Raw genomic sequence first — 11,959 nt, 5'->3', positions numbered from 1 at the left:
ATCAATAATTCGATTCTGGATAAGAAGAAGCCCAACATCTCGTGGAAGACAGCTTGATATTCAGGTACGATGCTTGTCTTCCAGTAGTTTGAAAGAACCACTCACTGCAGCCAAACAGTGTTTTCCATCCTGCCGTCTGTTGCACCATACACACTACTTACTCTTCTTCTTCCCGTTTTTGTTTTTTAAAATCTTCCAAATATGGCGACGATACGAGCCCAGCATAGTTCGTAATTGATCGATCAAAGTCCCTTGATCGAGCAATCATTTTATCTTTTCTTTTAATATATGGACCCAAGAAAGTTACAAAAGATCGGATTGGAAAATCATTATTTTTAATTCTAATTGTGATTAAAATTCGAGATGTAGAGGTGTTTTATTGCCTCTTAAAACACTTCAATAAAAATTATTGTTATTTAATTAAATTTAAAAGAAATTTTGAGCCATCCGTTATATGATCTATTGAGTCCAAAGTTCTGGTTTTGGATCATCCTAGACAGTGATCAGATAAGCTTAAAAATTCAGTGAAAAAAAAATCAAATTTCCTGTGGACTCCAGTTTGTGTGGAACTCTTTGTATTCAGTTGTATCATTTAAGCTGGTTTTGCGTCCTGTATGACCAACGCAACCATCGTGCCCATGGCAGATGTCCGGCGGAAGGCGGCGATCAACACCGCGGTTCGCTTAGGCCAAATAGACCTGGAATCGTACGCTCGAGGGGTCACATGCTCTCAGGCCCGATGGGTGGCGCCGAGACAAAAGCAAAAGGAGTAAAAAGGACAGAAAAAGAGAGATCCCCGTTCCTCGCTCCTCTAATCTGACTAATCACAGAGAATAAAAAGAAATAGGACGCCCCAATCAGACAAAACTCCCCCTCTCTCAGGCTCCCATACCTTTCCCATTGCCTTTTTTAATATCGTCTGTTATTATTGTTTCCATGGACGAATCTGGGTATTTTCATTTCCTTTTGTCACATTCAAACACTTTATTATATTATTATCTTCGTCCTCACTGTAACAGAGGTGCCCTCTGCATAAATCTGTTATTCGTGTGGCGGAGAGGAAACGGACCCGTACCCTTTTTATCGTTTTCAATTCCTATTTCAGGTTTTTGTTCCTGGGTGATGTGTTGATCTTGTTCTCGAATGGATAAAAAGCGGAGAGGGCGAAGTAGCTGAATATCTCTCGAATCGTTCGAGCGTCTTTTGAAAGGATCCGCTGCAAATGCAGGTTCTCTTGATGAATCTCTGTAAGAATTGTGTGTAAAGGTTGATACCAAGAACCCCATCCTCAGCTTCCTGCTTCTGAGAAGTTTTGAAAAGCATTTCGAGTGGACGAACAGAGGAGTTTCTTATGTGAACTGGGGAAGGTTTGGTTCTCTGGTTGAGTTTCTTTTCTAGTTGAAACATTCCGCGGTAAACCATGCAGCCAGCTTCCATCTTCCGTCTTCGTTTCTTAATCTCTACTGTTATCTTTTCTGCACTTCCTCTCGCACTCGCCGGAATCTCATCTCAGTCCGACACCGGCGGCGAGCAGCCTCTAAAGCCAGGTCAGTTCTCAACCCCGAACACGGTTCCGGCCTTCCCTGTCCAGAATCGAGCACTGATTTGCCGCCTTGACCTGTCCGATGAGCTATTCGGGGGCGTTGCTGACGCATGCGGCGGGAACCTCGACCGCAGCCGATGCTGCCCTGTTCTAGCTGCTTGGCTCTTCGCCGCTCACGCTCGGACGGCCCTTCAGATTCCGGCTCAAGCTCAGGCTTCTTCCGATATGCCAATGATGCCCGATGACTCCCAGAAATGCGTAGAGTCGCTTCGGAGCTCGTTGCAGAGACGGAACATCCACCTTCCGCAGCCGAACGCCACCTGCGACACTATTCTTTGTTTTTGTGGGATCCGCTTACATCAGATAAGCTCGTTGAGCTGCCCAGCTGCTTTCAACGTTTCCTCGTACCGGAACGCGACGCCGACTGCTGCAGTGAAGATATTGGAACGGAACTGTAAGAATTCATCCTACGCCGGGTGCACTCGATGCTTGGAGTCGCTCGGAAAGGTTAGGCTTCCCTCCATTAGCATTGTTCCCTTCTTCCTTTTTCCTTATTTAATCTTAATACATTTTCACGTGGAAAAACCCAATTTGCTTTTTCTTTTTTTTTCTTTACTGCTACTAGTTTGAAAGTTTCACTGCATTGACAAGGAAAGTTTCAGGCTAATGCATGCTGGGGTTCTTTGCAGATGTCTTTTCGTTTTCACTTTTTCCATTTTCATCTTTCGAAGAAAAGAGATTTTGTGTTCCTTGGTACGCACAGAGCTCAAAATCAGGCTTAATTGTTTAAGAAATAAAATCATATTAACTTTTCATCGTCGTTTAATCGCAATGCGCTGGGGAGAAAATGGGTCCTGGTGTGCGCATCTCTGTAAACCCACCTTCTTAAATTAATATAATAACCATAAAAGGTCTTCTGTTAGCTTTTCGGGGTATCTGCCAATGCGTTCCGTTGCCGTATCAACTGGCAAATATTGTCTTTTAGCATAATTGTTTTTCATTCTTCACGTGGCGTGCATCCTGAAGAAAGACGAGGTGTCTTCTGTAAAATTAATTTATTCCCATTCATATCTCTTCTTCGACTCTCACGGCGGTGGTTTTTTTTTTTTCCTGCAGCTGACGGGAGGCGTTAATGGCACCACTGGAGGGAATGAACGGGCCCGGAAGATGTTCAGCAGGGACTGTCAACTCATGGGGCTTACATGGCTCCTCGCTCGCAACAAAACTGCGTTTATCCCGACGGTGTCAGCGGTGCTCCGTGCCATCATGTACAGTTCTCACCCACCCCACGAGTCCAAGTGCAGCCCCGACCAAGAAAACATGCCCCTCGCTGTCGATTCTCTCCAATTTCAAGAACTCGACTATTCCGCCGCTTTCTCAGTCTCCTCGCTACCCATTTTCTCCTCACCTCTCCACCTTCTTCTCCGGCTTTCGATGCCATTTCTTCTTCTCACCCTTCACTTTCTTTGATTCATTTCAGTCTCTTCTTTTGTAAAAAGTAGACTTGGAAATTTCTAACTACTGTAGAAGGCTTTTTCCCAGTTTTTTGCGGGCCATCGATCGTCATTTTCCGTTCTGAATCTGGCTTTCTTGTGAATTTTTTTATACAAATCAAAATTACCCTATCTGTGTTAACGTTGACGACTTCAGAATGAGGAAACTGGAAAGTTACCCTTGTGAGGTCATCTTTCGATCTGTTCGGCCTTTTTGGTTGAAATTAAGGTGATTAGTTTTAATTATGAATTGATTCTCTCGCTTCACGAGGGGAATCAGTCGTTTTTAAAAAAAATTCCTACTTTTTAGCCTTTGTCGTGACTCTGTGGATCATAGAAAAGATGAATCATTTAACCAAAGGAACGGTTATTTAAAAGGATGTTGGTCCGGTGCCTCGGGTCAAGATGTATCAGCTGATGTGAGTGATGATCACATGCGAAGAGCGAAGTCCGGCTGAATGTCTGTCGTTACTGTAGCTTAGTTTCATTGGAGTTGAGTTTGGTAACTACGGATCACCTATGTGTTGACGTACGGGTTCGTCGTTGTACTGATTTTTGCCACACGCAGCTACTGTTTCCCAAAAACCGGATATGTGTTCGAACATAGCTGGAGTCGAGTCACTCGTCAATGTTTGAGGAAGTACAGACCAACCCAGGTGTTATGAAAATTTATCACATCTAAATTCTGAAGAAGGTGATGATGATACCTTGCAATCTTTTGCCAAACATAAGCTGATGAGGTCCTGAAGCTGAAGTACGAGTTAACGACCATTTATTTATGATTATTTCCTTTCGCCAAAAATCTGATTACCTGTAGAATTATCAACTAGAGGCAATGATTATCCACTTTTTCTTAACACAAGGCAAGGGATCAGGATAATTATAATAACTGAAATGGGCTTCAAAATTTCTCTCTCATTCACTGGCTCATTGCCTTCATCAGGTCGTTACGATACTGAAGCTGATGTGCTGTTGTTGATGCTACGGCTTTCCAGAAGCAACTGAAAAATTAATAGACTCAATAAATTGAATTATTTCCAGTGAGCGAAGAACTGTTAATTACAAACAACATTATGTACAGAGACACCGGATAAATGCTACATTAGAAATCTTGGGTTTTCACCACATTAAGGTTAGAAGGATAGGGGGAAGAATAGACATGAAAATGCATGTCAGACAAAACTTCTGCATGTAGTACATGCAATGGCAAGAAACATTAGTACCAACGAGGTAAGAGGAATTCCGAATCTTGGGTTCAGGCTATTTGCAAATTTAGAGATGTGACACCAGGTGTACCATAAATAGGTTTCCCTTGCCTTTTCTTGTCAAAGCCTCTCCAGTTCAAGAATCATCAGCAATCCTGTCATTGAAGTAAAAAATACTAAAAAAGTGAAATACGAAACAGATGGCTGGCTGGAAAAATGATCCACAAGAAAGCCACATGTCAACTCCAAAACAGGAAAATAAAAAAATGGAGATCCCAAAAAAAAACTAAAAAAAAAGAATCAAATTTCCTTTCTTTTTTCCCTGTTCTATTCTTGCGGTTGTCAGTCATGACGCGGGTGTGAGCCTAAATAGTGTTCACAGTTAGTTTGTGTATCAGAAGTAAACTATCAACCATTTAAAAAAAAAAAAAAGAGTTAAAGACTTATTAAGATGCATAATTCATCCAAGAGATTACAAGCATAAAACTTTTCCTTGGTAACAAGTAGCTCCCACCAGCCCAAGAAGTCATGAATGGGTAAAAATTTCATATAAACAAGCACTGCAAGTTTACATGCATTTTGGAAAGCTCACAGCATAAAAAACACAGGCCAGAGGGTAGAAGAGCTCCAGTATTTTGGTTTAATTGAAGAACTTGATTCAAGAGAGAGATACATGTAGTCTTAATAGGAGTGTCAAATGCCTATACCCACTTTCTGGTTTTTCAGTATTTTCTTCTGACTGGGTGTTTCAGGAGTAGGCAGCAGAAACAGCTAAACCTTGCTTGACTATACCTTCAGGAGTCTGACACATGTACTTACATAAATATGTATAGGCTAGACAGATTAAATATGTATAGACTGCAATCTCTCCACTGTTGAACAATTTTTAAGAAACTAATCAATACATTCAGACGAGTATGGTTTTCTTAGTAGCACGGTCTGATAGAGAAAGAGAACAACCATATCAGTAGATTTTGGACCAGGGAATAGATAATCAGCAAGAATATGTAAACAGAGCATAAAAAAAGAGAGGCCATTTCTTTTCTTTCTTTTAGGCAAGAAAACAATGAGTTTCTCAATTCCAACTTAACATGATCTTCCTAGAACTACGCATGCAGAAACATTAGTTGAGAAACCAGAGCACCCAATCGTCTTTATAGCCCTATCCCATTTCTGTTGAAGTTGGTGATTTAAATCCTCTACTGCAGTATGTCATCATCAACATTATGCTGTCTGCCATCTATTTGTTACATTTTTGGGAAATATTACGTATATAACAAATTAAGAAGGCATAAAATGACCTTTATTTGACACGCTCCCTGTCATAGTCCATAGCATGCTTAAACTCCAATAAAAATAAAATTGATGTCCAGTTCAATAAAGAGCATGTAAATCCCTCATGTTTGGTCGTTTTCCAGGTTAAGTAAAAGAGAATATATACATGTTTGTGTCTACATTAACTGAGATGACAATCATTTATACCAAAAAAGTCAAGATATAGCAACAGAAACCACCACATCATATTATTTTAGTTTCTTGCACAGCACCCTATTGCCAAACAGGCAGAAGAATATGAAGAATGCAGATGCTGGATGCTGTAATGAGATTAAGCAACAACAAAGGAAATAGGATGTTCCTTTAGATTGTACTCTGCTGTGTAATGTTTAGAGGAAATCAATCTTAGATAAGATGGTATGGAAACATGGACAGATAATTTGGAAGATACAATCAGGACAACAATTCGAAGTAGAATAGAGTAATTCATATTGAAGATTGCCTGGGTGGACTAGTACTCAAAAGAAAAACTGAGTAATTCAGAGTGAAAATTGCACAGATTTTATTTAATTTTTTTCAAGAGATGAACTTACATTCCACTTGTTGTCAACTCCCGGATTTCTTGAATAGCAGAACTAATACCATAGATGACCATTTTCTTTACCTATTTATCATACAACAAATAGATACTATCAACCTGTTTACTGATAATTTCAACATGCGGCGCACACAAAACATAAGAACAGAGAAAATTATGTAGAAACACAGACTAAAATTGACCTCTATTCTGTCCTCCTTGAATTTGTGATCGTTGGGAAGAAGACGGAGCTCATCTATCAACTGGACGCACTCTCTCACACTTTCAGGAGAAACAAAATCCATTCCCACTTTTGTACAAGACTGAAATTAGCAAAGCAAAATAGTTCAAAGCACAATCTCAAAAAGGGAAAACCATCCCACCTGATCTCATGATTAAAATCTCAGAAACCATCAAATTTGCATGCCCATGATGACAGTAATCTATTCAGCCTAGACTTGATCATATTTAATGAAATTATGAAACAAAGTGAATGGGAGAAATAATAAGTCCAGGACATGCCTAGAATTGAATTAACAAGCAATGAACTCCAAATATTTCTTATCAGCAACTAAACTTATGAAACAAAAAATCATTCCATGCATGGCAGAATTCCGTCCAGAATGCCAAACAGATGACCCAACAAAAACACTGAAATTAAAAGTTCACCAAGTCCTCCTAAACACAAAAGTGGATAATCACATTTTGATTTCACCATGCTGCTTAAACATCAGAACAGTGATGAGCCTAATAAAGTTAGGCATTGATGAAGGTTGGATGACCACATCTCTGAAATCAATCAACCGAAATTATGGAAAGGGTACAGTTGACAGTTCTATAGGTAAATGAGCATTAAAAAAATTTGCAACATTTTGACCAAGTTTAAATGGAAAATTTGCAACATCCTGCTCATTAAATGGAAAAATTCTTGGATCAGGGAAATAGGAACTTCATGATTTTCCTTATAGATCTTACCTTAAGATTTCTAAGTTGATATGGACATCCAGCAGGAATCATGACAGCTTCTCCTAGGTTCTGATAGAAAGTCCAGGGTTCCACTTCTAGAAACAACATAAAAGGGAAAATTGACTTCAATTAAGCATGTTACAACTGCAAAAAATTTAATGAAGAACACAAAGGCAAGAAGCTACTGCTTACGAAACTCTTCCTTGAGCTTTCTCTTGTGAGATGCATTGAGAAAAAAACTTTGATCATGGATTGGATGAGCAACCTATCAGGGCAGGACATACATACCGGCATCAATCAAGAGTTTGCAATAAAAAGTACTGATAAGATAACATTCAAAGAGTATTCCTATGACTTAAAAAAAGAAGCCTATCATACATATGGCATGCATATTAGCCAGCTGGAACCACCAATCAATAAGGATACTCAGTCACAAACAGTTCTAGGTAAATAGTAAATCCTAAAATTCTGGTTAATGACTATGAAACAAGCAAAAAGATAAATTATTTCTAGGACTAAACTATGTTGAGACTTTTAGGCAGGGCCACACTGTTGTGAAACCTTCAATGAGCAGGATCAAGCCTCCAATATACAATGTTATGTGAGCAGGCAATCAATTTGAGTGTACCTATCATCAGGTACATCAAACATGATTGCATTCAACAACAACCTCCTCCCCCTTCCCTTGCAAATTATAAAAAAATCTATAATAAAAATCTTACATGTTTGATTGGTGAACAATATGTGTGCCGGAACTCATTGCAATGCTTGCTGAGGTAGGCCTCAAGCTTTGGTACATCTTCTCTACGAAAAACATCCCATTGAACCCCACAAAACTCGGGCATTATTTTTTCACCACAAACAAGATCGCTTCCCTTCTTTTCATCCTGAATGATCTTTTCTCCATCTACAGATCTTACATAGCTTGGGGATCCATGAAATGGGGACTTACAGTCAGTTTTTATACACCCTTGCATATTTTGCATTTTGTTCCATTCAACACCAATTTCGTGTGTTTCTTGGTTTCTCAAGCTAATGCCAGCCAAATCTGGTTCCAGTTTGACTTTATCCCCAACTTTGTTGTCCTTTAAATGAATAAGGTCTTTTTCATCTTGAGCCTTGTGCTTCTTTTTGAGCTTTTCTATCTTGTCAAGCTGCTGTATGGGAAGAACTACCTCTGTTGCATGTGTCAGAACATTAACCTGAAAAAATCGGACAAAGAAGAAAACTATAGCAGCAACCTAAAATGCATTCAAAATGAACCAAATGAGTGTAGGATGTACCACATCAGATATTTCAAAATGCAGCTTTGTTACAGAATCACCTCGTCCAAGCTCTTCAGCAATTCCATAGGAAATACATACCCGTGGACCCAGGTCAGCCTTCAAGATCTCTTTTGGCAATTTTACAGCTAGGTTAAATAACCCGGAGTTGGGATTAGTATATTCTTGAAATGGTAAAACATGAAGAAGCTTAGTATAGTGACTAGAGAGCTGTTCTTGAAACAAATTTGATGGAGGCCAGTCTGTTATTCTGAGCATCTCAGGCCACAAATCTCCATGCATCCTTCCCTCTAAATATCCCTTAAAAAATTGTTGAATATTGATTTCTACCTGCCAAGTTTAAAAATAAAAAACCTGTGATGTAAGTAATACTGTTGATTCTATGTTTAACAATCAATTCTCTCACTCCCTCTCACTCTAAAGAGTATAAGGAAATTACCTCGCACCAGTCCAGGCAATCAATAGCCTTCACCAATTTTTCATCATTCTGAAATACTGCCCCATGGCTTTCAATGAAAGACTGGAACATCACTTGAGGGTCCCAGCTTATATTTGAAGTACTTTCAAGAACATTACGAACTATTACAGGCTGACCTCTTATCCAGTGCTTCTGAAAATGCTCTATGCCTTCATCTCTAATATGTTGTGTAGTGGGACAGTACAGATAGTTATCATTAGAATCTTCTCTAGTGGCTGCTTCCCGTAAATTAGCATTAAATTCACCCCCTTTATCATTCATTTCAGCACAAAAGGAACAACAGGGAGGAGCATCCAATATTTCTGAAAAGTCGTAGCTGCATGCAATTTCCTCTGCAATTACTTCAAGTTCTTGAGTCCAATTTAATGGGAAAACACATCTCAGATCAAGTAGACTGGTCCCACAGCCGCCTAGCTCCTTGGGTGGGCAATGGATAACCCCATCACCATTGCTAACTTTCCATTCGAGTGGGATTGATCTCAAAGTGGGATCAATCTCCTGACTCTGTCCTGAAAACACGTATCCACCTTGACCATGAGCATTTTCTTTGTTATGATTATTGGGTTTTTCAATATGATCAGGTAGGCTGCCTCTTCGGATATCCCAGCAACAGCTTAAACAAAGGTCATACGAACATTGTGGGCAACTTCTATGGAAATCTATAATGGATGCTTTGCATCTATCACTGTTTAAAAACATATAACAAAGTTGTTAAAAAAGACAAACTTATTTCATAAGAATGCTGTAGCTAAACTATAAAGGCTTGACATGCTCAAATAACTCTAAAGAAAGTAGTCTCTCTTGAACCAATACTGAGACAATTGATTCTGATGGACAAGCTTATACTGTAATTCTTTATTTGCATATAAACTATCTTGTGATGTATAAGAAAATGTGAAATATATGCATATACTCTTATGTAATAAACAGTATACATATATACTGATTATTAGATACTAAAATGATAGTTGTGAAAGTACCAGAAAAGTTTTTCATCACATCCACACTCTGCCTGCACAAGTTGATAAGTACCTGGGGCTTTTCCTGTTATCTCATGAATAAGTAAAGAGTTTGTTTGTCAACAGAAAAGACATTAAATTAAGCTGAATACTCGCCTTTTGCATAAGAGATATGCAAGCGGTTGTATCTATTTCACATAATGTACAAAGAACAGCAGTTACCTTGCAACTTTGCCTCTATTTCCATTTCGATTCTCTGTTCCCAGTTGATTTGCTTTAGCGTCGGTAGAAGCAAACAAATCAAATAATGGGTGTCAAGTATTTTCTCAATTTTACTCAGACCTTTCACAAAAACCTGAAAGAAATGGAATAATTGTGAGAATCAATGCATACAGGATTTAAGGCTTTTCATATAGAACAAATCCTCTGGCTTAAATGTTTAGAAAGAGCTATCAAGAGATCAGACCTTACATCCAGTGTCTTCAGGTTCACTATGCGAACATTTCTTACAATTGCAATGGCCACGACAAATGGGACATGCTATTCTCACTTCCTCTTCAGACATTCCAGAGTACCTACGGATTAAAGGTTAAAATTCACTTACACATTTTAAGCATCTTAACATCAAACCACAGCTTGATCGCAATGTAGATGCAGTTTGAGAAAGACGATCGTCAGAAATGATAGGCCCAGAAAAATACTTATAACAAGTAATTACCGGTCAGCAATGCAGTTTTTGCAGTAAAATTGTTTTTGACAACCCGAACATCGAACAAGATTGACAAAGCGGCCACTGCCACACTGATGACAGGTTTTCCGTAAACTTCTCAAGCTCTCCACATTGCGGCAACGAGGAACAATCTAAAAAGCGAAGTAAAAGAAATAAAAAAAATGAAGGAATTGAATTTAAGAAATAATAAAAGCAAACTGAAAACACATACCAGGTAACCGCTCAGTGGGACTGGCTCGACATTCTTGGAACGAATGCACCTTCGTAGGAAATGGTTTCCATCAAGCCCTAATTTTTTCTCACAGGGAGTGAAGGCATTTCCAAAATACGGAAGAGGACAGTGAGATATTGCCATAAGACCGTTAGGTAAATCCCGCATTAAGATTTTCTCATTCTTATCCTGCTTCTCTGAATCACGGGACCGCTTTTTCTTCTCAATTTGGCGGCGCAGGACCATGGAGATTAATTCCATCCGCAAGTCACCCTTCTTTACCTCTATTTTACTGGGCGATTTCTCCGTCGACGAGACCGCAGCACGGTTAAGGGCAGTTCGAATCTTCCTTTGCAGCTTCATGCAGTGAGGAACCACCTGTTTACTCTGCCTGTAGCGGGCTTGAAGAAGGTGAAGCTCGCAGAAGCTTTTGTTGTCCACGGCGCGCCTGAAGCAACGCCAACGACGGCCATCACTCCGCCGGCAACGAAGGTGACCAGGTAACAATTCCCTTTCTTCCATAATCGAAATGTCGCAAACAAAAACAGATAAATATGAAACTACTCAGCGGGAAACCATCTGAGGAAATAAAAAACAGCCGGGTATACCATTCCCAAAAATTTCTGCAAGCAAGTACACCGCCATGCAAAGAGAGGGAGCTCTTCCCCTTTTCCGTTTTTTGGTCGGAGAGAGGCGAGCGAAAGAGACGAGGAGAGAACCTAACAGTGTGCCAGACGAAGAGGAAGAGTCTTCCGTTTCATTCCAGGAAACAAAGAAATTAATAAGGCTCTCTGCCAGCTTTGAGCGTAGATGTCATCCCCAAAGTTGCCAATGTATCGAGCCTTTACTCTCTTGTTACGGGAATGCCCTTCCATATCTTCCTAAGCCTAGAAGAATGAGCCACGTCCATGTATGCTGCCATGCTTCAGAAGTTTGTTCCTGTAAACAGCCAAGAATCCAACCCAACGCGGGGGGGGGTTTCTCTGGAGCTTCATGTTCAATTACCCTTCGATAAGTACCACGAAGATCCGTATCAAATCTTACCTATTATCTGTTTCTGAAACGTATGAAATCCCAGGAGTTGGACAGTATTAAAAATTATACTTTTTTTAGAGAAGATTCATTGAACCCTTTTAATGATTTTGCATTCCTTAAACTGAATGCATTCGTTTCATTTTAAACTGAATGCATTCTGTCGTGAATAGTTTTGTATTTTTATAGTAGACAATATTTTTATCC

General features: G+C 39.5%; 2 protein-coding genes across 6 annotated transcripts; one reads left to right on the top strand and one right to left on the bottom strand.

Annotated features, from left to right (window-relative positions):
* Window positions 1-1,036: 1,036 nt before the first annotated feature.
* Window positions 1,037-3,086, top strand: LOC137938444 (uncharacterized GPI-anchored protein At4g28100-like). Its single transcript, XM_068783406.1, has 2 exons — window positions 1,037-2,050; window positions 2,660-3,086. The coding sequence occupies exons 1-2, from the start codon at window positions 1,421-1,423 to the stop codon at window positions 3,011-3,013; spliced, it is 984 nt and encodes a 327-aa protein (XP_068639507.1). The 5' UTR covers window positions 1,037-1,420; the 3' UTR covers window positions 3,014-3,086.
* A 723-nt stretch (window positions 3,087-3,809) lies between these two features.
* Window positions 3,810-11,452, bottom strand: LOC137938430 (lysine-specific demethylase JMJ26-like). 5 transcript variants are annotated; one of them, XM_068783390.1, is made up of 13 exons: window positions 10,721-11,452; window positions 10,498-10,640; window positions 10,246-10,354; window positions 10,002-10,134; window positions 9,801-9,864; window positions 8,782-9,505; window positions 8,343-8,672; window positions 7,782-8,261; window positions 7,252-7,324; window positions 7,069-7,154; window positions 6,297-6,416; window positions 6,110-6,180; window positions 3,810-4,037 (listed from the first exon to the last, which is right to left on the bottom strand). In XM_068783390.1, the coding sequence occupies exons 1-13, from the start codon at window positions 11,240-11,242 to the stop codon at window positions 3,956-3,958; spliced, it is 2,937 nt and encodes a 978-aa protein (XP_068639491.1). In that variant the 5' UTR covers window positions 11,243-11,452; the 3' UTR covers window positions 3,810-3,955. The 5 variants fall into 5 exon arrangements, with proteins under 5 accessions (XP_068639491.1, XP_068639493.1, XP_068639495.1 ...); XM_068783392.1 differs by having other exon boundaries at window positions 7,069-7,151; XM_068783394.1 differs by lacking the exon at window positions 3,810-4,037 and adding an exon at window positions 4,045-4,396.
* Between the last annotated feature and the right edge of the window lie 507 nt (window positions 11,453-11,959).

Source organism: Aristolochia californica, unplaced genomic scaffold, assembly GCF_029961685.1.
Source record: "Aristolochia californica isolate CCGP_79_NKW_82.1479 unplaced genomic scaffold, dmAriCali1.0.hap1 SCAF_10, whole genome shotgun sequence".
Taxonomy (NCBI): Eukaryota; Viridiplantae; Streptophyta; class Magnoliopsida; order Piperales; family Aristolochiaceae; genus Aristolochia; species Aristolochia californica.
Note: the sequence above shows the minus strand (reverse complement) of the source record. Positions and strands in the feature narration are given on the sequence as shown.

What these genes read in the sequence shown, in the direction of transcription:
- LOC137938444 (XM_068783406.1), top strand. Translation starts at nt 1,421, where the DNA reads ATGCAGCCAGCTTCCATCTTCCGTCTTCGTTTCTTAATCTCTACTGTT. An exon ending in GCTTGGAGTCGCTCGGAAAG is followed by an intron (nt 2,051 to 2,659) that starts GTTAGGCTTCCC and finishes TTTTTCCTGCAG; the next exon opens with CTGACGGGAGGCGTTAATGG.
- LOC137938430 (XM_068783390.1), bottom strand. Translation starts at nt 11,242, where the DNA reads ATGGAAGAAAGGGAATTGTTACCTGGTCACCTTCGTTGCCGGCGGAGT. An exon ending in AAAGCTCAAGGAAGAGTTTC is followed by an intron (nt 7,155 to 7,251) that starts GTAAGCAGTAGC and finishes TGTTGTTTCTAG; the next exon opens with AAGTGGAACCCTGGACTTTC. An exon ending in ATCAACTTAGAAATCTTAAG is followed by an intron (nt 6,417 to 7,068) that starts GTAAGATCTATA and finishes TGCTAATTTCAG; the next exon opens with TCTTGTACAAAAGTGGGAAT.